Source organism: Rhamphochromis sp. 'chilingali', assembly GCF_963969265.1.
Source record: "Rhamphochromis sp. 'chilingali' genome assembly, chromosome: 3".
Lineage (NCBI taxonomy): Eukaryota > Metazoa > Chordata > Actinopteri > Cichliformes > Cichlidae > Rhamphochromis > Rhamphochromis sp. 'chilingali'.
In genome coordinates, this window is record NC_137931.1 from 45,071,124 (window position 1) to 45,095,768 (window position 24,645).

Sequence of the window (24,645 nt, forward strand, 5' to 3'; positions counted from 1 at the left end):
AGCTGTCATATAACAGGACGAGCTCACTTTAGGTCCTGGAGGTCCGACCGCTCCATTCACTCCATTTGCACCAACAGGTCCCTGAAGCAAAGATCATATTAGTTTAATATCTGTTACCCTGGTAATATTACTGCTCAAGTATCATTTCTGACAGATTAAATGTTAACTATTAACCTAAAGAAGAAAGGATCAAATCTGATTCTGGAACACTTAACCCATTTTGTTCTGTAGGAATAACAAACCCATAACAATAAATACATAAAAAGAAAAATAATTCCCATTAATAAGGGAGGCTTCTGTTCCAAACACAGCACATGGTTAGTCTTACCGAGGCTCCACGACTGCCATCCTGCCCCTTGTGGCCCAGATGACCTTTAAATCCCTGAAAAATGAAAGAAATGTCTTCTTTTTTCTATTTGTTTTTTCTAGTGTGAATAAAAAAAAGGAGTTAAAATTTACCATATATTTGAAATCCATATAAATACAATACAATTTTATTTATATAGCACGTTTAAAACCAGGGGGTACACCAAAGTGCTTCACAGTAAGGAACAATGGCAAATGATTACACTGAATAGTAAGTCATTAAAACAAAGTAAAATAGAGAAAATAGAGAACAAACAAAAGCATAAGTAAGTAGAGATCAGAGATGATTATGCAGAGAAATGAGTATCTGCAAAAACTCAAAATCTCAGCAAGTATATTTGTCTTATTTCTAGTCAAAATTATCTCATTACACTTAAAATAAGACAAAATCAGCTACAAAGCAACTTTCCAGTAAGATTCAGGAACTTGTTTCATTGGCAGATTTTTTCACTGAATACAAGATATTTTACCTTGAAATAAGTGAAAAAATCTGCCAATGAAACAAGTTCCTGAATCTTACTGGAACGTTGCTTTGTAGCTGACCAGATGATCATAAAGAACGGCTGGGAGTATAGAGACTGAGGAGGTATATAAATAGTGCCATCATCTGGATAGTAGCTTAAGCAGATGTCATGTGTGGTGGATAGATCAATTCTGTTTTAAAGCTATAAACATGTGTTTCTCTAATGTTTACATGTACAGCATGGTCACCTTCAGGCCTTTTGAACCCGGCATCCCCGGGACTCCAATCTTCCCCTAAACAGATGGGGTACACAATCAGGTACAAACACAGTGTGAACTCTTTGACATGCCTCTGTTTAATGCAATAGTAAGAGCTTTTTCAATGCACTGATTGGTCGATGCCTTCAGTCACAGATGTAAAAAAAACAACAATTAACAGCGCAGTCATGCAAGTACAGAGTAAGAACTTTAACCATATAGGAACCTTAATACCAGGTTCTCCTTGAAGTCCCCTCTCTCCTGATGTCCCCATCTGTCCCTGCAATAACAAATAAATACATAAATAATACAAACATAAGTATCTATACTGAACATGTTGTCACTTATACTCACAACAGGACCAGGGATTCCAGAAAATCCCGCTCGACCTTCCCGACCCTTTGACAAGAAGAATGACTGTTAATGGTTAAGAAATGTTACAACACTGCTCCCTCTACAATACTACAGTTCACATATTTTTGGAAATATTAAAAGTAAGAAAAAGCTGAAAAACACCTCCTTTGCAATTTTATGTTGACTTTGCTTTTTAAAATGTCTTTTAACCCTTTAAAGCCAGTCGGTGCAGGCACGCTCTGTTTTGCGTAACTATTTTTAAATCCCAGTAGCTCTGCAACCAAGTAAGCTAGCGCAATAATTTTTTTTGCATATGAAACCGGAGGAGTTGTACTTACATCTTATGCCATCAGCTTGTCCTCGGTCACAGTTTCCTTCCACATATAGCTTTGCAAAAACTGCATAAAAAGCACTTGTAGCAACAAAAACATAATATTCCAGAAACACCCTTTGCCGATCCGATCAGCTGTTCATAACACTTCCTATGTCCATCAGCACTGCCCGAAACCGGAAGTGACGTCATTTTGCGGAAATGTAGTTTTTTTTACTATCAGGGCCTCATGAGCCTATACTGGTGTTTTTAAAAGTTATGTTTGACTTTATGACTTTCTGTGTCGTTTCTGGGATGCTTAGGACTCATATTGCACTGCTGGAAATAGTTTATTTTGATGCATATGCTGTTTGTTTTTGCAAATTTGCATTATAATATTTATTTTTGTTTTTCCTGCAGTATATAAAAATTGGTGTATTTCAAAAATAAAACTATGAAGACACTCAAAATAAATTTCCTGTTGTTGTAAACTATTTTGTGCAACTTTTTTGTATTTACAGTTTTGAGGGATAAGCCTCTTAAATTTCTCTAACTAGAAATATATGTTAAAAAAACAAAAACGATTTTCAATTTTTTTGTAGTTTATTGCACTTTTTGGAATTTATGTAATTACTATGCACTTAATGCATACATATTATTAAAATTTGGGCTATAATGGTTGTATTGATGTATAGCAACTTGAAATACTCCCAAAAATGGCTCCACAGCATGTAAAAATATAATATAAGCTCTGGCGGACTTGGTTCTATGGTAGGTCTTAAAGGGTTAAATACCAAGTTTGGCCTCTGATCTTTAAGGTCACACTGAGATATGCAACATTCTGTCAAACTAAATTTCTGTGCAAATATATTGATGTATTTTAGTGCTGTCAGCCATAACTGCATTAACGCGTTAAAAAGCTAACCGCGCTAATGTGTTGACGCCATGCAGCCCCACGCACGGGGTGATCCGCGGTAAGTCGTTAACTGAGATTTGCCGCGTTAATGCGGTTATGGCGTTAACGTCAATTTAACGAGATTAACGCTGACAACACTCATTTATTTTTATAGATATGAATTATTCAGACTCCTTACCTTATTGCCTCGAGATCCAGGACTTCCTTGAATACCAGCTGGTCCTCGGTTTCCCTACATCACATCATATTTGCACAACAAAATTCACTTTTCAGCAAAGAAAAAGAGTCAAGATAAACAGATTCAACTATTTGCTCAAACTCACCTTGGAGCCATCTTTTCCCTGCTTCCCTGGCTCTCCCATGATGCCATCAAAGCCCTACAACATTGGATGAAGATATGAAATAAGATCTGATATTACAGAAGCTTTAGCATCATAAGTGAGCATGTTTTTTTAAATATATATTTATTTTTTACACTCACAGCAGGTCCAGGAAGTCCTGGTAGCCCTGCATATCCTCCAAGTCCCTCAAGTCCCGTTGGCCCTGCGTGCCCCTTTGATCCCGGTTTACCTGGAGGTCCACGAGGACCCTGAACAAACAAAACAAGCTGATTCACTGATCTGATCAGTTAACCAACCACAGACCGGACAGATGGACAAGAAAATTACCTGGGCTCCCTTGAATCCTGGATCCCCCTTCTCACCTCTCCTGGATTTGACACCCTGGTGGTGACAGAAACACATAAGTAAACAGAAAACAACAGCTCAGGAGACCAAAAGGGAACATCAATTAATGTCATGCATTATAAAGGTTGTAACCATTTTAGCAAGAGTGAGAAATTAAATTCTTTTAAGTAATCTTACGGGATCACCTGAGGATCCAGGCTTTCCTGGATTCCCACTGGCTCCCTAAAATAAGGGGACATTGCTCAGGTAAACTCACTACAGCGTAAACAAACGCTGCACAGCACACTTACTCTTTAGTCTAATTATCTTACGTTTAGTCCAGGTGGTCCAGGTTGACCTACTTCCCCTTCATCTCCTGGATCACCCTGGTGAAATGTAAAAAACAGAAAATTCAAACGGCAGTGACCCGAACTGGTAACTGCGTACGTTCACAAACCAGTTTGACATTTTATGTTTTCAAGTATACTCACAGTGCTACCTTTAGGACCTGGAGGTCCATTAGGGCCTGGGTTTCCCTGTGAGGTCATTGATCAAAGTGTTTTACTCACAATTAATTTTTCAACATGTGATAAAGAACTTTTTTTTTTTACTCCTAAAAAGATTTACTCAGGTTTATCTTCCTACTCTCGTTTTTAATCAATATTATCTCATTTTCACCTTCCTTTGTTCACAAACTACACGTGACCACACCAAAAACGTGCAACTTTCATTTACCAAACGCTGAACAACGTGTTGGTTGTTTCACACGTGATCATTTCATGCTATACAAAAGCTTTACTAATACCTGAGGGCCACGAACACCAGGAAACCCGACTGTTCCATCCGGACCGGGCTCTCCCTAAAGCAATGCACGTATGTATATTTTGGACATTTACTGAGGTAAGTGACAACGTCTGCTAGAAAGGGAGCAAATATAAGTGTTTTCTCACCTGTGACCCAGCTGCTCCTCTGGGGCCCATTTCACCCTGATGACCCTGACAGTTTAAATAATTGCTCTATAAATGTCTTTAAAAAACAAACAAACACCACTTTGAGTTTGTTTACTTTACTTACTGTTGGTCCTGTAATTCCTCGGACACCTTTTCCTCCTCCGGGACCCATTTTGCCCTGAAAAGAAGGCAGATTAATAGATGCTCATTAATAGTATCTCATGTTTAATTAAAAATAATTTTCAGTGTGATGGTTTTGTGGGAGGATATAACTTACCGGAGGGCCTCTCGGACCACAGAAGCCTAAATCCCCAGTTTGTCCCTGAAAACAATGAAAAGCAACAATGAATGCAAAGTAGAAACAGTAGAAACACCAACACAGATCATTTTTTCTATCTGTTTGTGTGACACTGACCGAAGGCCCTGACGGTCCTGGGAAACCGGGAGGACCTCTTGCTCCGGACGTGCCCTGTAAACATTGGACTTTTCAGATGTAGCTTTAAAATGTACATAATTTGAGAGCAAAAATTAATTTAAGTCATCTGTTTTACAAATATTAAGTAATAAAAAGCAACTTTTTGAATGTGCTGGGAATGGAGCTGGTCATCTGAGCTTACTATGTAGCCAGGAAGCCCAGCGTGGCCTCTGACTCCTTTATTTCCCTGTAGGCACAAAGACACGGATCAGAATCCCGTGCAGCCCTCCTGCAAAACGACAGCAGTTCTACAGATGACTCGTCTGACCTTGTCTCCTTTCTGTCCTCTGGGTCCCTGTGACCCCGCCTCGCCCTGATAACCCTGCAGGCAGAGAAAATGTTTGACACTTTAACATATACAGTTATAATAGTATGAGCAAGCTGCACAAATAAGTGGCTGTCGCTGAATGCAAAGGGAGACAGATACACACTCACTGGCCAAATCATTAGATACAGATTTCTAGTGGTTTCATGGTGCTGGGTCATTTTGACTCAGCAGTTTTAGTTTCATGTGTTTCGGTGTTTTTTCTGTATTATGTTTTTTTTTTTTATTCTTTAGTTCTCCTGTTTTGAAGATGTAATCCTAATTTTCAGTGTTATTCTGGTTAAGAGTTTTGTTCTTAGGTTTAGTTCAGCGTCTAGTCTGTGCTTGTCATGTTTCCTGTTTTACTTTGAAGGTCCGTGTCTCATGTTAGCGTGTCCAGTGTTTCTCTCCCCTGTGTTGTCCTTATATTTTCATTCGAGTCAGCTGTGTCCTCACGTGTCTCCACCTCTCCTGATCACCTCATGTGTGTATTTAAGTCCTCCGTCTCCCTTTGTTCATTTGTTCAAGAGCTCATATTACCCCAGTTCTTCAGCAGCTTCACTGGTTGCCCGGAGAAGCCAGGATAAACTTTAAAGTCTTACTTCTCGCACACAAGTGTATCCATAAATCTGCTCCTTCCTATTTGTGTGACCTGCTTCATATCACCACTGTTTCCCGCCCTCATCTCACCACTGTGGGGATCAGAGCCTTCAGTCGCTCCGCTCCTCGGCTCTGGAACTCTCTTCCTCCAGCTGTTGTGGCCGTTTTTGTTGAATGTTTATAAAATGCAATTTGTATTCATTTTTGTTTTTTCTTTAAAGTTGTGGGAATATGCTGACCTAGTTTTGTTATGTAAATTTGTAATTCATTTTATTGGAAAAGTTTTTTGGAAAGTGATTGGTTTATTGGCTTATGGACCCTCCCATTAATCAGGGGATTAAGAGCACCCTGGGGTGGTAAAGATGGTTTTTGTTTGCCAAACGTCTGATGGGAAGACGAAAAATGATTTTTTTGACCACTTTTGAAGTTGTTAAAGCAAATTAAGTTAACCTACGTTTAATTTTAAGTTTTAAGAAGTTATTTGGTTGATTTTTGTTTATAATTTTCCACGAAATAAACGGCAGATGATTTTTTAAACAATGGAGTCAGAAGTGCGTTCGAAAACAAACCTCCCGTTGCCACCCACGGCCTTTTCTTGGACTTTTTTGGCGTTTGGAACATAAAAGGCCGTGACACCAGCCATAAGAAATATAAACTCTCTTCCAGTATTTAAGTCACAGCTCAAAACACATCTGTTCAAACTGGCTTATTCACTTTAGTGCCGATTTTATCTGTTGTCAAGTTCTGTTTTGCAATTTTAACTTATTTTATGTATTTTATGACTATTGCTCCTTTTATTAATTTTGTTCTTTTGAAAGGCGCCCTCAAATAAAATGTATTATTATTACTATTATTATTACTATTGCCGCGTCGTGCCAGCTGTTTTGGCCACTTTGTTTCAGCCATAATAAAAGCTCGCCTTTCGTTCAAAGTTCAGTTCCGTCTTCTCGCCCGTGTCTGCTGCTGGATCCACCTCACTCAGTCCACTCAGTCCGTGACAGGTTCCTCGTGACTGTGAAAGCCATTTCATTACATCGACGTCCAAGAAAACAGTTTGAGGTGCTTTGAACTTTGTGATGGCGAGTCAGTAAGGGCTGGGCATGGTCAACAACAAGACTCAGGCAGGCTGTGGCACTCAAACGATGCTCAGTTGGTGCTGAGGGGACCAGGTGAGCCAACAACATTATACTGAACTGTTGATACAAGGCAGGACGGATCCATGCTTTCTACCATCTGATAGGTGAGACTCATCAGACCAGCTGACAGTAATGGCAGCTGCTGTGGTCTTTTTCTGTAGCCCGTCTCTCTTGTCCATCCAGAGAGGTCTCCTGTGTACCTCAGGCCTAATAAGTAGTTATCTGAATTACTGCTGCCTTCCTATCAGCTCTGTGTAAAGACTAGTGATGGTTGATCAGGCGTTTCTGAAATACACAGACCAGCCTGTCTGGCACCGACAACCATATCATACACTCAAATAACCTTTCTTCCTGATTCTGAAGCTCAGTTTGAACTTCAGCAGGTCATCTTGACCATGTTTACGTTCTTAAATACACTGAGTTGCTGCAATGTGATTGGCTGATTAGATATTTGCCTTTAACAGGCAGTTGAACAGGTGTATCTAATAAAAAGGCCAGAGAATGTATGCTGTCTATGCACGTGCATGCTAAAGCCTCCACAGTTATAATCCTGATAACATTATAAGTTCAGGACAATCTTACCCACTCACCCAGCTCCCCTTTGCTGCCCTGCTCTCCTGTGTAGCCTTTGGGACCCTGTAAGGACAACTAAGGAGTTAATTCCCCAGGCACCAGTATGACTAACTTAAATCCATACATGGAAACTAAAAAGAAATAAATACATGTTTTCCAGGAGATTTACCTGCTCTCCAGGTAAACCTGAAGGGCCCGGGTCAGCATTGTGTCCTGGGGTCCCGTCTCTTCCAGGTCGGCCCGGGGGACCCAGGATACCCTGTGGACCAGGACTGCCCTGGAGTACAACGCAACATGTAAAGTAGGTAGAAGAATAATCACGAGACATTACAGAGCAGATTTACAGACAATAGTAGTAATATCTTTCCTCTCTATTCAATATAAATTTGCTTCTACCCAGAATTCCTATTACTACTAAAATATATCCAGGAAATATTAAAACCTCTGTCCTGACCAATCACAACAAGCCAGCATCCACTTAAGCATCATATTAATGTCTTAATCCACCATAATATCGCTAGAATAATATACAAGTTATCACCCTACTGATCGTCCTAATCACGCTAAAAACATTTGATATTTACATAGTCAGCTGCTTTGCAATAAAGCATTAATCATCTCATTTTGCAATATGTGTGTGAACCTTAGCATGTTCTTTGCCTTACACTTATTTTTAGTTGTCATGATGTGAGCCCCATGATCCTGCACTCAAGTAATCAGATGCAAAAAAACAAAAACAAATCAGAGAAACGTACGATGATTCCTTGAACTCCTTTAGGTCCTTGCTTTCCAGGAATTCCAGGTAGTCCCTGGAGAAAAAGTAACCACTGGAGTCTAGTTACAGTCCTTTATTTGTATTGTCAGGTAAAACTTTCAAGTTGAATTTAGCCATAATGTCTTTGTCTACTTACAATTGGTCCATCATCTCCAGGAGGTCCGGGAGGACCCGGAGGCCCTTTAAGTCTCTGAGAACAAAAACACACAGTGTTACAGCTCAGGCACAACATGTCTTATTATAACATTCAAATGAAAATGTGCAAAGAATAATTTTTTGATTAACCTAAAAAATAATCTTCTCAGAGTACCAAAGTTCAGCTGCTATAAGAAAGGAGTTACTGTAAAAAGTCATTTTAGGTGCATTCATGTTATAAAACAAACGCCTACCGGCCACGAGGACACCAGCTTTTTGTAAATTTGCTTTTTCTGCAAGAAAACAGTGAAGAATGGATTTTTTCAATCATGATTACTGAGCGTTCACACACAGAAAGAAAAGCTTATTCATACTTACCCTGACAAAAACAAACTTTAAAAATAATAACACAGCAGTGGTAACTATAGGCTCTGAAATAATTACCGATTTAAATTGTCACAGTTATAAGAACGCATCCGTCAGCAGTGAAAGTGGACAAACATGTGATATAATGAAACACAAGCAGACACTGAAAAATTAAAGATCCAATAACATTAAAACTGCTTATATATCGTAGTCAGTACAAATGAAACAAGTCAGTCTCTTCTAGATCGCACATGAAATGATTCAGTGGATCCAGAAGGATCACGTTTGTATTTTCCTGTCTCTCAGTTAATCTGATTTCACTTATTTCAGTTCTCTATATATTTGTCAAGCAAAAGTATCTTATAATGTTTAAAAAAATCCTTAAAAAATGACACATTCAAGAAATAAATATTTAAACAATTTTACTAAAACTAACACTTCTTACATTTGCTAAGCAGAAGAATGTACATCTCCTGTTTTTATTAAATATGCTCAGTCTTGGAACACGTCTGTTAAAATAGTTTTCATTTCATCAAACACAGCAGCAGCTCACCTTGAAAGCCTCCCACTCTTCTTCAGAAGTTTTAAACACAACAATAGCCGGCATCCCAGCTGGACCAACGGGGCCTCTGTATCCAATCTGCCCGGTCCTGCCCATCACGCCTGGGTATCCCTTAGAAGACAAACCCCCCAAAACAAAACCAAGAACAAGAACAAGAATTTGACATTTTACTTAAAGTTTATTAAAGATTCATGAAGACAATTTACCACCAAGAAAAATACAAACACGTGAATGTGAAAAGAAACCAACAAATCTACGCCTCTAAAAAACTAAAAAAGAAGATTAACGCAATTGTAAGCCATGCTTCCGAGCTCATTGCAATATCTATTTATGAACAAGTGCTTAAATTACACCAAGATGAATTTTATTAAGTTTAATTTAACACTCACTTTATCTCCCTTAGGTCCCGGTAGACCAGGTAAACCGTGCAATCCCTGAAACAAACAGTAGAGCTGAGTCATTGGATCATGTGAACCCAAAATGATTTTAACTAAGATTACTACAAAGTGAACATGATGGGTAAAACTAGAATTTCTTTTAAATACACACTCATTATGAATTTGATGTGTTGCACTAGTTTTTGACTTATCACACATGTTTTTACACATCTGGAGCAGATGCAGGTATTTTACCTTCTGCATGGGAGCTTTTAATGTGAAGCCTTGCTATTTTAATAGGTGTAGAACATTGTATTCGATTAGCTTTCTGAGATACGCAAGACCTTTAATGAAGAGAATGATGTCTGGATGGTTCCTCCTGAAGGAGGTACCAAAGATGCTTTTGGGATCTTTGTGCAAACAACCTCTGAAACATGCGCTGCAGCCCCAAACAAATCTCGGAAGCTGGCTTTTAAGCTGCCGACGAGATTTGTTTGGGTCCATCGTCTCAAGCAGTTGGCTTCCATGAGTTTCACTAGTAATTGAATTTTTGTGATGCCTCATACCACAGGCAGTTTCTCCCGTACTGTTTCTCAAGATTCTCCAAAACTTTATATTATGCACTAAAGATGAAATTTGGCATTTTGACAGAACATTAAAACCGTCTCCATATTTACCTCACAAAGACTCTCTACAGTGTTGCCAGTTAGCTTAAGTAGTTGCAAGTTATTACTTTCTTTTGTTTTTCTCCAAATGCCTGTGTTAAAACTGCTTTCATGTAACCTGCTCCTCCATCTACATGCAGGTAGAAAGGCTTATCATAGTCAGGCAATGCTAAAACTGTATTTGTCTGTAATGCTAGTTTTAAGTTACTGTCTTCTTCTTCTTTGTAGATGCAACACTACATTTTTATTTAAGGCATTTTAGGTCATTTCTATTTTTTTCAAAGAATTCACACATCTTACATATTTCAAACTTTTAAGTTAGGATTTAAAAAAACTTCTTTATTTGAACTTTTCCCACAAGGTTCCATTCTTCCTATAGCAGCTTCATATAAAGTCTGCACCAGGCTTTTAATCTCAATGTGGATGCACTGCTCACAGCTCTAAAACAAGACATTAGTAAATCATATGCCTAATCATTATGTGTCACTGTGATCCACAAGTATGATCACAAATGTGTTTTTCAAACCAACAAAAAAACAAAAACAAGTTGCTGATGGCATGAACGCTTTACACACGAGTCAGGACACAAAAAAAAACTGCTGCCTGCCAGAAACAAATCAGAAGTGTGAGGAAAAAACTGAGCTCACAGACAGCTGCATGTGTGAGCTTTAATAGCATGCAGCAAAATGTGTAACTTGCTCATCAGCTTAGCAGTGTCCACATATTTAATTCAGCTTCTCAATCCTGTAGCTTTAGCTGTTGTCTACAGGGTTTAGCTTATTAGTTGTTAGTATAGGTGTGCTCTACATCTCAGCAAAGTCTCATCTAGGATGACAGGTTTTCAAGCAGGTCAGCTGCCTCTATGCACTTAATTAGTTTAGATATTTTCTTTATTTCCTTCATCTCATATGTCGTTGTACTGAACTTGAGCAAACCTTAAGCTTGATGCAGACTACTTCTAACAATTATCCACCTCACATCATAACTGACTGAGGTGCCTCTTCATATTAATATTATGTCATTATTAATGTTATTATCTTTTTATATATATATATATATATATATATATATATATATATATATATATATATATATATATACACACACATATACATACACACACATATATATATATATTAGGGGTGCAACGATACACAAAATTCACGGTTCGGTTCGGTTCGATACTTTGGTGTCACGGTTCGATATTTTTTCGATACAAAAAAATGTTCATGCCTTTTTAATTTGTCATTTATTAAAATTATAAATATATATTTTAACTCAAAAGTACAGTTTTTAAATTTAACCCTAACCCTTGTGCGCGTTTTTTATTTTGACAGCGAATGCGCACCTGTGGACCACTTATGTGCAGCCCTGGTTATTTAGCTCGTCATATCGCAGCCACAGAAATTCTTTTGTCCATGAAACCATAAAGCTGCACTTTCTTTTTGCCTTATAGTCTCATTTGTCATAACTTCTCCGTTTTGTGGTAAGCTTTTCTTTGGCTGTCACTTCTTCACCCTGACCTGTCTTATTTGGCTCAGCAGAACTGAAATGCTTTTACACACGCACTCACATAAGCTCAGCGATTCTCTGCGCGATCAACCTCTCACATGTTTAAGCTGCGGGAGATTTCACTTGTCATGTTTGCATAGTAAGCTAACGATTAATAAGACGATGTCAGAGGAATTGGTGCACAAATTATCATCACTCACAGATCAGTGCTGTCATTGCAAAGTGAAAGCAAAAAAACAAGCGCAAATTCAAACGCGATTTCAATATGTCACATATTGACAGTGGCTCACCGATGCCAATGACATAATTACCCAGCTACATTTCTGAAAGAATGCAAAAGCATTGACATATATTTTTCCTACAATAGCCCCACGGGCAGGGCAGAGATAGCCCCGGGACGTCGGGCTAGCGATTTTGCAAGCCCTGTATCTGATTGAGGAATCACTCATCTTTGGAAAAGAGAGTTTATTACAGAGAAATGTCTCTTTCCAAAATAAAAGCTATACTATCCGCTTCTTCTGGGCTATATTCTCAGCAGCATAAGGAGAATCACGTGCTAACAGCTGTCTAAATGACTCGGCTAAAGTTAGTAGCATGCTTGTTGTTTTTGTCTTTGCACTAGGATGATGTCGGCGTAAATGTGCAGTCATATTCGTTGTGTTCCCACTAGTGCTTTCAGGTTAATCTCGTTGAAATGACCTTAACGCCACAACACGGCAAATCTCCGTTAACGAGCTACCGCCGATCGCTCCGTGCATGGGGCTAGACGGCCAACACCTTAACGAGCTAACTGCGCTAACACACTAGTTCACACCCATGTAATTGAGCATTGCATGGCACATCCAACATACTGTTTTACTTTAGTCCATGACTCGCTTACCTTCAGGGTCATACGTCACATGAAAACCAAAATTATTCCAAACGCCAGATCTGAATGAGGGTGGGGAGGTGCCCTGCGCTCTTCCTTCTGACTATGCTGTCTGTGTTGAGCGCTCAGTGGATCTGCGCTCGACAGTGCAGCCTAGGCGGAGTAGTCGAACGCAGATCCACTGAGCGCTCAACACAGACAGCATCGTCAGAAGGAAAGTTGATAAAATAAATTACAAATGTTGTATTGTTCGATACATATGCACCGAACCAAAAGCACTGTATCGAACGGTTCAATGTCGATACGAATATCGTTGCACCCCTAATATATATATATATACATATACATATATATATATAACAGCAATAGTATATTACAATATTTTATTTATATTTTATTTTGTATCCATCAAGCGCTGCGGGTGATCTGCAGTTTCACCCTTTCCCAAGCTGGAGACATTTTCCTTCTCACACACTTTCCTTGGCTGAACGATGACACAACCTTAATATACCTTATGCATCTCTCTATTTCATTTAATATGTCTTCGTGTGAATTATCTGCTTTCATTCATTCTATTCATTCTGGGCATGGACGTCATCCCAACTATGTTTCATTGTTAATACCAGTTTACAGGTTGTTATCCTTGCTATTATCAGTTTGAATACATTAGAGATAATTTTGGGTGGCTGTAGCTCAGGTGGCAGAGCAGGTCAGCCACTAATCAGAAGGTCGGTGGTTCGATCCCAGGCTGCCTCCTGCCTGCATGCCAAATATCCTTGGGCAAGATACTAACCCCATGTTTGCCTACTGGTGGTGGTCAGAGGGCTCGGTGGCGCCAGTGTCCGGCAGCCTCGCCTCTGTCAGTGCGCCCCAGGGCAGCTGTGGCTACAATGTAGCTGCCATCACCAGTGTGTGAATGTAGTGTGAAGCGCTTTGGGGTCCTTAGGGACTAGAAAAGCGCTATACAAATGCAGGCCATTTACCATTTAGAGATAATTTAATTATCTCTAATTTAATTTAGCCTTTTGTTTATTCCACTTTATTCCTCTTGTATTTACATGTATTCAGTCGGGTCTGTATCCAGCCCTTTTTAAACTTCTACTTTGATCTCTAATTTTTCACTTGGTGAGGGATTATTATGATCTTCCTGATATGGATTATTTATACAAGCTGGTTACATGTGTGTACAAAGTTATTCCAAGAACTCAAAGCTGAGGTTCCCCTTTTCTACATCTGTATGTTCTCAGGAAAGAGGAAGCTGTTAGTTGCTAAAATAAGTTTATCACTCAAAAGTTGTTATATGGCTACATTTCATGTAGCTGATCGCACTATGTACAATTTTCTTTTAACAAAACTATACTTTAAACGATGACACACTGAACATGAGTGTAACTGGGGGTGTGTTATGTACAATAAACCAAATATATATTTGTTGGGGGAAAAGGAAAAAAGGTGTAGTGTAGCTGATGACCTTACAAATACGCCTGAGGGTTACAGTGCCACAGTTTAGCCAGAGGAGGGAGCCAGTGCATCTCACTGGAGAGACTAACCCCCCTCCCCTACACACACACGGTTTTCTAGGTGCTAGAACTGACACAGATATATGCTGCCATCGTAGTCATCAAATCAGCTTTGTGCAAATTCAATTTCATCCAAGGACACGGCCGTAAATAAGCCGAGAATATCAGACAAATGTGATTAAAATTTCCTGTGTGCTTTGTTTATAATTTCATTAAAACTCTGAATCAATGTGAATGAATCTTTGTTTATAGTACCAAGACCCACAAAGGTAAAAATAGCTACAGTAGTGAAATCAAGTCTTATTCATACATAGTTACTGCAAAGCATGAACAAATTCCTACCCTTTGACCTCTGATCCCAGGTGTTTGACGTCTGACTGTGTTTGTAGGAGGCGGATTCGCTGCTCTGTCAGTCTGCTGTGGAGGTTCAGTCTCTGACTGGATGCTGAAGCCTACGGTGCTAAACTGGGAGATCAAATCAGGCGAGGGATGACTGTAAAACCTGTCACCGTCTGCATGCCCTTCCTCCACCTCTGGATCTGTTTCATTTTCATCTGTCTCCGTCCCATTAACTCCATCTCCACCTTGAAACGGGACTGTTTTTCCTGTGGGTGAAACAGTCTCAAACGTGTCTTCCATTGCCTCCTTTTCTATTTCCTCACTGGCTGAAACATTACTCATCTCAGTTTCTGTGACCCTGGGACTCAGAGCTTCTCCACTTTGTAGTGTGGGGGTTACAACCGTAGCTGCCCTTTCCACTGATACGTCTTCCTCTGTTGTTCTGAAGTCTTTAAAGGAGGGAATAGCGACTACTGGGACTGGACTGGTAACCACTGATGACAAAGCCTGTTGTCTAATTTTGCCTGTTTCCACTTTTTCTGGTAAAGGGTCCACAGTGGAAGCAACAGATTCTGTGGTGAATCCTGAAGCAGGAATAGATGAAACCGTCCCTGTTTTTGTTTCTGTATGAGTTCCTGATGAGGCAGCTGCAGCTGTGGCGTCCTCAGACTGAATGTTAGGGCTGGCAACTGTCATCTCGGCAGTTTGTGCTTCTGAGCTCCCCGTCCCAGTTATGTTAAGATGCGACTTGGAAAGCTGCTCATTTCCAGTCGAAGAGCGAGGCCTCGGTTCCGGCTTTGGCTCGTCTGCTTCTCTGTTGGTTGAACTTGTAGTATTTGTATCTAGATCTGCATGATTGTTCAATACTTTGGCGTTTCCATCACGTATGGGAGGATCAGGATGCGACTTCAAAGGGGAAGCGCTGCTTACTGGATCCAGCCTTGGCGTCACCTCAGTGTGACCAGCCTGCGAAGTCGAGCTTTGAGGGGAATTTTCTGAACTGGATGATACTCTGACTCCAGGCTGAAGGTTTGTCTCATCTACAGATCCAGCCTGCAGGCAAATCTGACCACAGTGAAGATATTTCACATTTTAGTCCATTTTCAACCATCTTGCAGTTTTCATTTTGCTAAACATTTAATTAAAGCATTTGATGCCTAAATGACATTCCTCAGTAAACTGCTTCTCGTGGATTCACACACAAGTCCAAAGCACAGTTACTCAGCTCGCAGACAAACGCTCCCTCTGTGGCTTCCCCCAGACACACCGGCCAATACAAACACAGACTGTACTATGGAAAAATGTTATTAAATGTCATAGAGTCACACTTATTTGTTAACAGAAAAGCAAACAGGGCAGCACAGTGTGGCCTTATGAACTTGAAGCGTGAAGCTGTAGGGCTGAGGAGACATTACTAAAGGGTGTACACACTATCAGATAATGCTACTGCGTGGGTGTGCACCAGCTAATCCTAGCAGATATCTTCAGCTTTGTTGTGTAGAGATTACTGACCCTGTAACTTAGTCCAGCTTTGAAAGCCTGCAGCTTAGGCTGGCATCTAAATCAAATCTGTATAACTGTTAGTAACTCTTGATTACTTTAAGAAAGCTAAAGCATAGAAACCAGTTATGCTACACTCCACATAACACAGACATCATCCGTAAAAGGAACAAAAAGGAACACATATATATTAGGATGAGTAGCAGCAACAACTGATCTAGTGTGTTTTAGACACCTTAACGATCTCTGATAACAGGAAAAATAAAACGCTGTCAGAAATCAAACGATGTGTTTGTTTGTTGACTGTCACAGCGTTGTGTGTCTGTTAGACATGAGCACATGATGCTCTCATCTCCACGGTGATGCTCAGCTGCTGAAGGCAGAGGTTTGCCCAACTATAACTACTACTTGCTTAATCCTGACCCCAGATTCAACCTTAAACCAAGTCTTTGCCATGAAATGTTATGATTCACAGAAGTCGATGCATGTTAAACACATATAAATACCAGAGGAAAAACCTCACTTATACTTTAAAAAGGTGAGTTCTGTTTTTATTGTGGTGGACATCGACATCTGCATACCTCACTTGTCTTCACTTACTTATTTATTTATCTTCCATAATTTTTTATCCTTATTTATCTTTATTTATCTTGTTCTTTTAAACTAACGTGGTATTTGTGTACGGACAGCAAAGGAAGAATTTCGTTGCTCAGAGAAATGTCATTTCTTCTGTACATATAAACGCTGCTCATCATGCTACATGGTCTCAGCTGTGGCCACACGGGGATGCCAGAATCAGCAACATTAATATCTCACACAAACAGACTTCAGATGTTTTACTACATTTATATACATTACCATTCAGTGGTGCCTTAGTTTTTACTGTATTTAGCATATTATGACATAATATTAGATTATTATTATGTCGTCTGACTGTCCTGCAGATGACATAATGCTTTATTTTGTTGTTGCTCTTTCTGTATAGAAAAAGCTGACAAAGAAGGGTGTTTAAATCTCTCATAACCAAAGAAAAACCAGACAAAACCAAAAAATTATCTATGTGAACAATAAATATGTCAGGTAAAAATGACCAATAATCGATTCCTTTGTGAAAACATGCATCTGTCCTTCAGGCAGGTTTAGTACACTGACCTCTTCTGTCTGTGACTAATATGAAGGTCAAAACATTTTAAGGGGTGAAATTATTCTTTTATTTGCTATGTTGCTACAGTTGAAGTAAAAGTCCTCCACCATCGATGATTGTTTCATTTGCACATATAACAAGAGCCAATTACTTGAAACGTGTAAATAAAACAAAATTATTTAATTGCTACAGTTACTGAGAGAAACAGAAGAGGAGCAAAGGCAGGTGAAAACAGTAAATGTAAGTAAAGTGATTCTTAGTGTAGATGAGTGAGAAATCTACAGCGATCTGGTTTTTCCTTTACATTTCAGAGCCTTGTACCTTTACTCTTAACCTAAACAGAAATAATTACACTTTCTGCTTCTACTACTAGTTGACAGTCCACTGGAAAAATTAAACAGAAGTATATCAGCAGTATTTTTCAGAGATAAAAGTACTTCAGTGCAGCCAGACTTACGTAGCTCAGTAGCAGCAGCAGCACAGAAGAGCCCTGCATGGCTTCTGGTAACATCCGGACTCCTCAGTCTGAACTGTGTGCCAGCGCTCTGCCTGATAAACACCAGAGGATGCACTCCCCCCCCCTCCTGGAGGCCCGAGCCAAGCACTGGCCCGGCTGTCCGTTTGTTTGAGGCTGTGGTCTTTTGTTTGATAAAATCGAGGAACCAAACGAGACAGCTGAAGGCTCAGCATGAGAGAGATGTCTCATTTAAACATTGTGGCAGCACAAAATCACATGAACATATCCATCTGCTGGTGGACGCCAGTGTCTTTGATCTTCAGCAAGCTAGCAAGTGCCTCATATCTCACAGTGTGAACAATGACAGACACTCGGGGGTGTTTTCGTCTAAGCTTGCTGCTGCACAGAAGGTGTAAGTCCTTTGTTTCTCATGTGGCAGAGACTGTCTGAGGTGAGACTTCACAGACGACACCACTGCACTGAGTTGGGCTTGGGATGAAGAATAAGACGACTACCTGGAGAATCACAGATTCACAAGCATAAGTGAGACCAGTGTTAAAAATTTACATTTTCTCTGCCATAAAGTTTATTTTTGGACACAAAAAGTAACAAAGACGACTTTTCTGTCATGCAATCGACCTATATGACCCCAGTCTGCCTAATTCACCATTGAACTTCACACTGATGCAACACCCCCATTCCCCCCACCTCAGTCTTCTTTGTCCAGGGTCAGAGGGGGAGGACTGTGGCCCAGGTGAGGAATGTGACATAAGGATAAAAAAGTGAGGGGCTGCTGCCTCAGAAGGGGATTTGTGACCACGGTTTGGGATTACAGTAAAGAGTATGTGGTGACGGAAAGCTCCTCCCAGCAGGATCAAGTTCAAAGTGTTGTTCTGAGGTAACAGTCCAAGTACAGGATGAATTTTGGGAGGGACTGGAGCCTATCCAAGCTACCATAGGACGAGAGGTGGGGTACACCTGAGGCAGATCACCAATCTGAGGGCCAGCACAGACAGAAAGGCATCCCTCACACTTGCATTCACGCCTACAGCAATTTATAATCACCAGTCATCGAACCCGTCTAACGGCATGTGTGTGGGAGAAAGCTGCAGCGCCCGGAGAGAACCTACACAGACCCAGGACCGTGCTCCCCGATCCGTGCGACACGTGACGTGCTGCATGCATGCAGTCAATGCACACGCACAGTTTCCAGAAGAGTCCACAGATTTTAAGTCCATGGTTGTGACATCATAGTGAAACTAAACAGTGTCCTCACCGAGCGCTGCTTCACGTGTTGATGTCAAGTATATCACAAAGCTGTCAGATTCACAGGGCATTAGTACTCGGTATGGAAACATTCAAGGTCAAGTTAAAGACCTTTGAGCTAAATCCTTTCAAGCTGCACATCATGGAAAATGAATCCATCCTAGATAAACAAGCCCACTGCAGTCAGGTATGACCTTGTGAAGTCTCTTCCGAGAACATGCGTACTCTGTTTATCTACTGAAGACGACAGTCTCTACTTAGTTTGCATGCTAATTTGTGAGTAGTTTTGTTCCATTAATGGGTTTCTGCCTCAGAGAAAACAAACAGTAGCTTATTACAGCTAAGCCAATTACTTTTCAGACTGACTGATGCGGTGATGCAAACAAAGGTTTTGCCCAGCAAAGGTAGTCCCAGTTAGATGTTTATTTTTTAAAAACACCACAAAACTTTATACCTGGAAGAAAATGTGTTTAACAAGTTTGTGTTGCATTTCACTGGTAATATTTACAGAAGGCTGAATGCAGCATCTAATATCCTCTGTAATAAGTGCTGACTGCTGGTCCAGGAGCAGCAGTATGTTCACCTCGGCAGACATATGATGGATTATTGATAAGGTGTCTGAATATCCAGCTCCCAGAATATGCGATGATAGAGCAGCAAATATGTTTTATACAACTAATATACAGCGAATGACTCACAAACCCACTGTGAACATAAAAATCAACCTTGATGTGTCACGGCGACGGATGGCCGGTACTGAATAGGACCCAGGTGCAGGAACCCAGAACGGAGACGGTAGATGATTTAATAGTTTATTACAGTTAAGTGCAAGGGGAACAAAAAAAAGGGAAACGTGGCAAAGACAGAAAATGACGAGACGTGGAGCCTTGGTGTGGCGTGCCCAGGGGAACGTGGCTAGGGCGAGGGAACGAGGCCTGAGAAGTGGAACGGAGCTGAGTGGGGAACAGTCACACTGAGGGGAGAGGATATAGAAGTTAGGCAGGTAGTGAAGGCAGCTCAGAAGTGGCCAGTATAAGAGCAGCAATTCTTACTTTGCAGTTAGGGACCTGGAGTGTTTGAGAGGGGGATGATGAAGATCCAGGGGAGGCTGAGTGGCGTGGAAAGGCTGACCTGAGATCCGGGGCTCCAGATGGAGTGTGATGGCAGGAGGGCAGGCAGGTGAGGCACAGAGGGATTTCCAAAATGATCACTAGGTATTCCGAGTCCAGAGGTGGAGTGAGCCAGGGTGGGTACAGCGACTGTAGCACAAAAGAGTCTTAGTTAGTAAGATGAATTACAGCGAGAACTTGAAACACAAGACCTGTTACCAACATGGGTTGATGACGAACTGGCAGTGAGTGAACATCAATGTGTGGTTTAAATCCCTCTGGCTTGATAGCCTGCAATAGGCTCCAGGTGTGCAGGAGCTGGAGTTGGCCCTGCCCAGGGGCGGATCCCAGGTCAGTTCAGGAGCCTAATGGAAACTCCAGCCACCCACCGTAGACCATGACATGATGAGGCTATAGAGGCTGATTTTAGTGAAACTTTTGCTTTTTTACCCATTAAAACTGGATGTGATGACTGTGAGAGGAGACTGACTGATGGCTGTTGAGTTGTGGGTCCGAGTCTGCTCACAAAACAAACTCGACCTCTCACCTCCGTCACTTAAAAGCCCCAGCCTGCTTAATCCTTCACACGTATTTATTTTGGGAATATATGTGAACAACAAAATAGAAACACAAAAAACAGCGTGGGTATTGAAAAAGGGAAATTTCAGGCCAAATCTGGATTTTATGAATGTGTTACTCGTGTAGATGATTCCCAACAAGACGGGTCAGTCGAGCTTCCAACTCGTGTATTTTGTTCATTGCACTTTCATGCTCTCTTACAAGAATTGCAGGTATTTCACCTCCATTTAATAACAGTGATGGAAAAAGGCATAACGAGAAAGTCGTGCAACAAAGGGTCGTACATCCAAACCCAGTGGCCCCAGCTGTCTACTGGATTTAAACCAGCTTCTTCTTGCTGTGAGGCAACAGTGCTAACCACTGCTCGACAGAAATGGGCAGTAACGCGTTACTTGTAACTTTAACGAGTAAAGTAAGGGATTACTATTGCAAAAACGGTAATTAGATTACCGTTACTTTCCTGTAGGAACGCTGCGTTACTGCGTTACTAAAACCGTGATTTTCTTGCAAGAACGTCTCATGACAGTGACGTCAGCGAGTGCGACATTCGTGACAACAGCTGTGTGCAGATCAACAATGGATCACATATCGAGTGCAGAGAGAGTATGAGCGTGCAGCGTTTAAAGCGTGGAAGTACTGACCTTACTTTGAGTTTGATTCCATAAAAAGTGACAAAAACATTAGTGTCTGCTGTGTGTGGGAAGAAAACTTCTTTTTACAGCGAAAAAACCCCCTAAACTTCCAACAAGCACCGAGTAGCTATGACGTGATGGGAAACTCACAGAGAAACTCGCGGATTCATCCACTGACCGCGGCACACCTGCACCAGGGTAAACCTCCGCCTGCCCCACTCCTGCTTTACAGGTGAAAATAGAGCAACAGGACCGCTGAGTCTTTGACTTTATTTATTTTCTGCTGTGTTTTACTTGCATCTATTTGAAAGACTGAGTGTAAACACAAAAAATATTTTATTTTATGTGCTGGAATGTGCAGAAAATAGGTTTAAATGTTAAACTAATTTCTTCCAGTCAGAGAATGTTGCAGATAATTAAATGTTTGCTTGATGCATAAAGTTAAAAGATTAAAACTAATAAAACAAGTTTTAAAAAGAGACTTTTCCATTTGATTACATTTTGTATGATGGATTATGCAGAAAAAGTAGAATTGGGCTGAGAGATCTATCACTTTATCACCTACTCAGGTTGTAAATTGTGTTTTTAAAAAGTAACTAAGTAATTAATTACTTTTGAAAATAAGTAATCAGTAAAGTAACGGGATTACCTTTTTGGGGAAGTAATCGGTAATTAGTTACTGATTACTTTTTTCAAGTAACTTGACCAACACTGGTGCTCGATTTGGTTGCATGCAGCCAAATTCTTGGCAGTGACATCACTCAGTGAAGAAAAGTCAGGTGACCTCTTTTTAATTGTCCTTTGTGAAGCTCGTAGACAGGCATCATGAATAAAATAAAAATGTAAAGATTGCAATAAATTAAACATGGATTTATTTTGTACAGTTTATACTATATATTTACCAGAAAGCTTCTCTATCTAAGAAATCCAGGCTTGACAGGGAACTCTTTGGGTGAGTTTTCCCCAGGCACAGATTAGGCTCTTCTGTACAGACAGTAAGGTGAAGTCCTAGGCTGCACTGTACATGCTAAGCATGGCCTCATATACTACAGGTAATCTAACTGGTATACTGTATAACTCAAGTCTTGCAGTCAGCACACTTCAAAGGTGGTGTTGTTGCTAAATGACACCGTCTCTTCATCGCGACTTTACGTTCAGGTCGTCAGCGGGTGACTTTGACCCCTCAGATATATCCCGTTTTCACATTTCAAACTCAACATATTATAACAACACAACAACACGTGATATAAATATACATCTCATTTAGAGGGAACGACAAATCATCTATAATTTTGAAATGTTGCAGAGGGAATGCCGGGAATAAACATTTCTCTGCTTTGCTCTGTTTCATAATCACATTGTTGGCAAAATGAATCTCAGTTAACATCATGGGCACACTAAAACAAAAAGTAATCAGGCGTCTTTAAGACACGGCTCTCTCACCCATCTCTCGTTATCGCTGTCACCGTGATCATGCATGTGGAAATTACTAGAACTCTGAAGCTCGGAAAATACTGAAAAGCCTGCTTTTTGTTTGTTTTTTACTGACAGAAAGTGATGCGGTGGGAGCACAGAGACTAACCAAACAGTAGCTTTGATTGCTCTTTTGTTGAAGCATCCATGTTGCATCACATGTATGAAAGACATCAAATTCCCATCACTTCTGTCATTACACGAAAGAAGGCAACACGCCCCGAAGAGGACACATCCCCGGCTCTATGTACAGGAGGAACATGGCTTTTGTCACATCTCTAACGCATCAGCAGTCGTTATTCAGCACAGACATGTGGAAACTGAACATCCATTTGGCTTCATGTAGTAACAACACCCAGGCTATCGGTCCTATGGATGGCTGTCCTCGTGCCAAGGATTTTGTGGTCCACAAACGGAGCAGATGGACACGATAGGATCTGTTCAGTTCTTACGTTAGTCATGATCGCACTATGTTGACTGACCCGTAGGGTAAAGAGTCACTTAAAGTCCTTCAGATTTCATTGGAGATCCCGAGTGAGTGTTTTTCTGCAGAGGATTTCAGAATTCAATGGTCTGGTATCCTGAGACAAAACCTCTCTTACTGTGTGATCTGCTCATCATTTGCACACACACAGCCCTGGACTATACTCCACCTTCATATACTGTTGCTTTGACATTGTGGCAAAAAAATAACTCTGTTACAGCTGTTCAGTTCACTAAACATCTGGTACTTGATTTTCTGTATTGATTGATTAATGCCCATGAATCTTGTGGATAATCTGCTGTAAACAGGAACTGTTGGGAATGGCTGGCTGCCCGTTATAAACTTGCCAAAAACATCTTTTTGTTTCAATGCACAACAATGCACAGACTAACAGCGACCTCCCCAAATGACCTGAACATGAAACTAAAATACATTCATCTTATTACATGTTTACATGCTACCTCAAGCTTCACTTACAGAAAATGCACTTAAATCAGTGTCTTGGATTCAGCTAGAAGATTTCCACATCTCACCATATTTTGTTCAAATAACACTCAAAACACAAAGTTGCGTGGGAAGGCTTGGCAACATGTGGGTTTGCCCGCAGTGAGCTACTAATGGTATTTTCAGTCTCTGCTGTTTTCGTGATTTGGCAAAAAAAATCTCTTTTAAGAGCGCACACACAGAAATTCACATCCGTGTGCACACATGTAGTCTCCTCCAGCTACAACAAACGGACACGAGGACACATGCAGACAGACACCAGCATCCAGATAAACAGCAGTGGGACTGAGTCCTGCTCGTAATGCTACTGGCGCTGAGAACATCGGGTTCTCGGGGCCGCTGTGGAGCTAAAGCGTTGTGGTGCCGCGTGGGCTGTTCTGAGGTGCCCTGTGCATCCTCTTCATCGTTCTCTCTGATTTTTTTTGTTGTTTTTAGCAGCGATCATCCTCGTCTGTGTCACTTAAGAGCTCGCTGGCGCCAGCTGGACTTGTCTGGCCCAAGTGCTTTCGGAAATGCCCATTAGGGACCTGCCAGGAGTGTCTGAGCTGAGGAGCCGAGCTTATGGCATTGGCCCGACCCAGGCTGGTGGCCACGGCAGTCTCAAAGGTAAGCGTCTCCTGCTTCTCACTTGCTTCGCCACTGCTTAGGTCCTCGTGGAATGGGAGGTAGGGCTCCGATATGTAACGATGAGGAGAGGGGTGGCTCGGTCCTGAAACGTGAACTCCGGATGACCCCTGGACTGCAGATAAAGGCCTGCTCTCCTTGTCAACCTTCAGTGAGGCCTCTGTGGGGCCAGCAGGAGTGTCCTGAGGCTGGCTCTGTCCCTCATTTGAGGCTGCGGCTGCTGCTGTTGTGGAAGAGGTTTGGGTTCGGCAGACGAGAGGAGAGTAGGAGATGTAAGGCCGTGGGCGAGAGGGAGTCTGGGGCAACTGGCGGCGATTACGAGGAGTACCAGACTCTGAGGCTGAGTGGGCAGGGCTGTCTGATGTGTTCACCTGCAAATAAATCA

The 24,645-nt window shown here is 41.0% G+C and overlaps 2 protein-coding genes across 6 annotated transcripts in view; both read right to left on the reverse strand.

The window, feature by feature from the left end:
* Positions 1-17,756, reverse strand: part of LOC308393810 (uncharacterized protein) — a 30,144-nt gene extending 12,388 nt beyond the window's left edge. Inside the window, exons 1-28 of one of the 5 annotated variants that reach the window (XM_080877820.1) lie at positions 17,590-17,756; positions 14,492-15,553; positions 9,597-9,641; positions 9,199-9,318; positions 8,534-8,572; positions 8,281-8,334; positions 8,125-8,178; positions 7,539-7,646; positions 7,379-7,432; positions 5,025-5,078; positions 4,899-4,943; positions 4,697-4,750; positions 4,559-4,603; positions 4,406-4,459; positions 4,282-4,326; positions 4,137-4,190; positions 3,823-3,867; positions 3,664-3,717; positions 3,530-3,574; positions 3,335-3,388; positions 3,148-3,255; positions 2,990-3,043; positions 2,845-2,898; positions 1,441-1,485; positions 1,313-1,366; positions 1,078-1,122; positions 329-382; positions 28-81 (exon numbers count right to left, since the gene is read on the reverse strand). In XM_080877820.1, coding sequence (XP_080733946.1) covers positions 28-81; positions 329-382; positions 1,078-1,122; positions 1,313-1,366; positions 1,441-1,485; positions 2,845-2,898; positions 2,990-3,043; positions 3,148-3,255; positions 3,335-3,388; positions 3,530-3,574; positions 3,664-3,717; positions 3,823-3,867; positions 4,137-4,190; positions 4,282-4,326; positions 4,406-4,459; positions 4,559-4,603; positions 4,697-4,750; positions 4,899-4,943; positions 5,025-5,078; positions 7,379-7,432; positions 7,539-7,646; positions 8,125-8,178; positions 8,281-8,334; positions 8,534-8,572; positions 9,199-9,318; positions 9,597-9,641; positions 14,492-15,553; positions 17,590-17,643 — 2,607 coding nt within the window. In that variant the 5' untranslated portion in view covers positions 17,644-17,756. Of the gene's footprint in view, positions 1-27; positions 82-328; positions 383-1,077; positions 1,123-1,312; positions 1,367-1,440; positions 1,486-2,844; positions 2,899-2,989; positions 3,044-3,147; positions 3,256-3,334; positions 3,389-3,529; positions 3,575-3,663; positions 3,718-3,822; positions 3,868-4,136; positions 4,191-4,281; positions 4,327-4,405; positions 4,460-4,558; positions 4,604-4,696; positions 4,751-4,898; positions 4,944-5,024; positions 5,079-7,378; positions 7,433-7,538; positions 7,647-8,124; positions 8,179-8,280; positions 8,335-8,533; positions 8,573-9,198; positions 9,319-9,596; positions 9,642-12,641; positions 12,712-14,491; positions 15,554-17,589 lie in introns of those variants that run through there. The other 4 variants (XM_080877821.1, XM_080877822.1, XM_080877823.1 and 1 more) reach the window with 4 other exon arrangements.
* A 4,289-nt stretch (positions 17,757-22,045) lies between these two features.
* cacna1ea (calcium channel, voltage-dependent, R type, alpha 1E subunit a) overlaps positions 22,046-24,645 on the reverse strand; it is a 118,825-nt gene continuing 116,225 nt past the window's right edge. Inside the window, exon 49 of the mRNA XM_080877175.1 lies at positions 22,046-24,631. Coding sequence (XP_080733301.1) covers positions 24,068-24,631 — 564 coding nt within the window. The 3' untranslated portion in view covers positions 22,046-24,067. The remainder of the gene's footprint in view (positions 24,632-24,645) is intronic.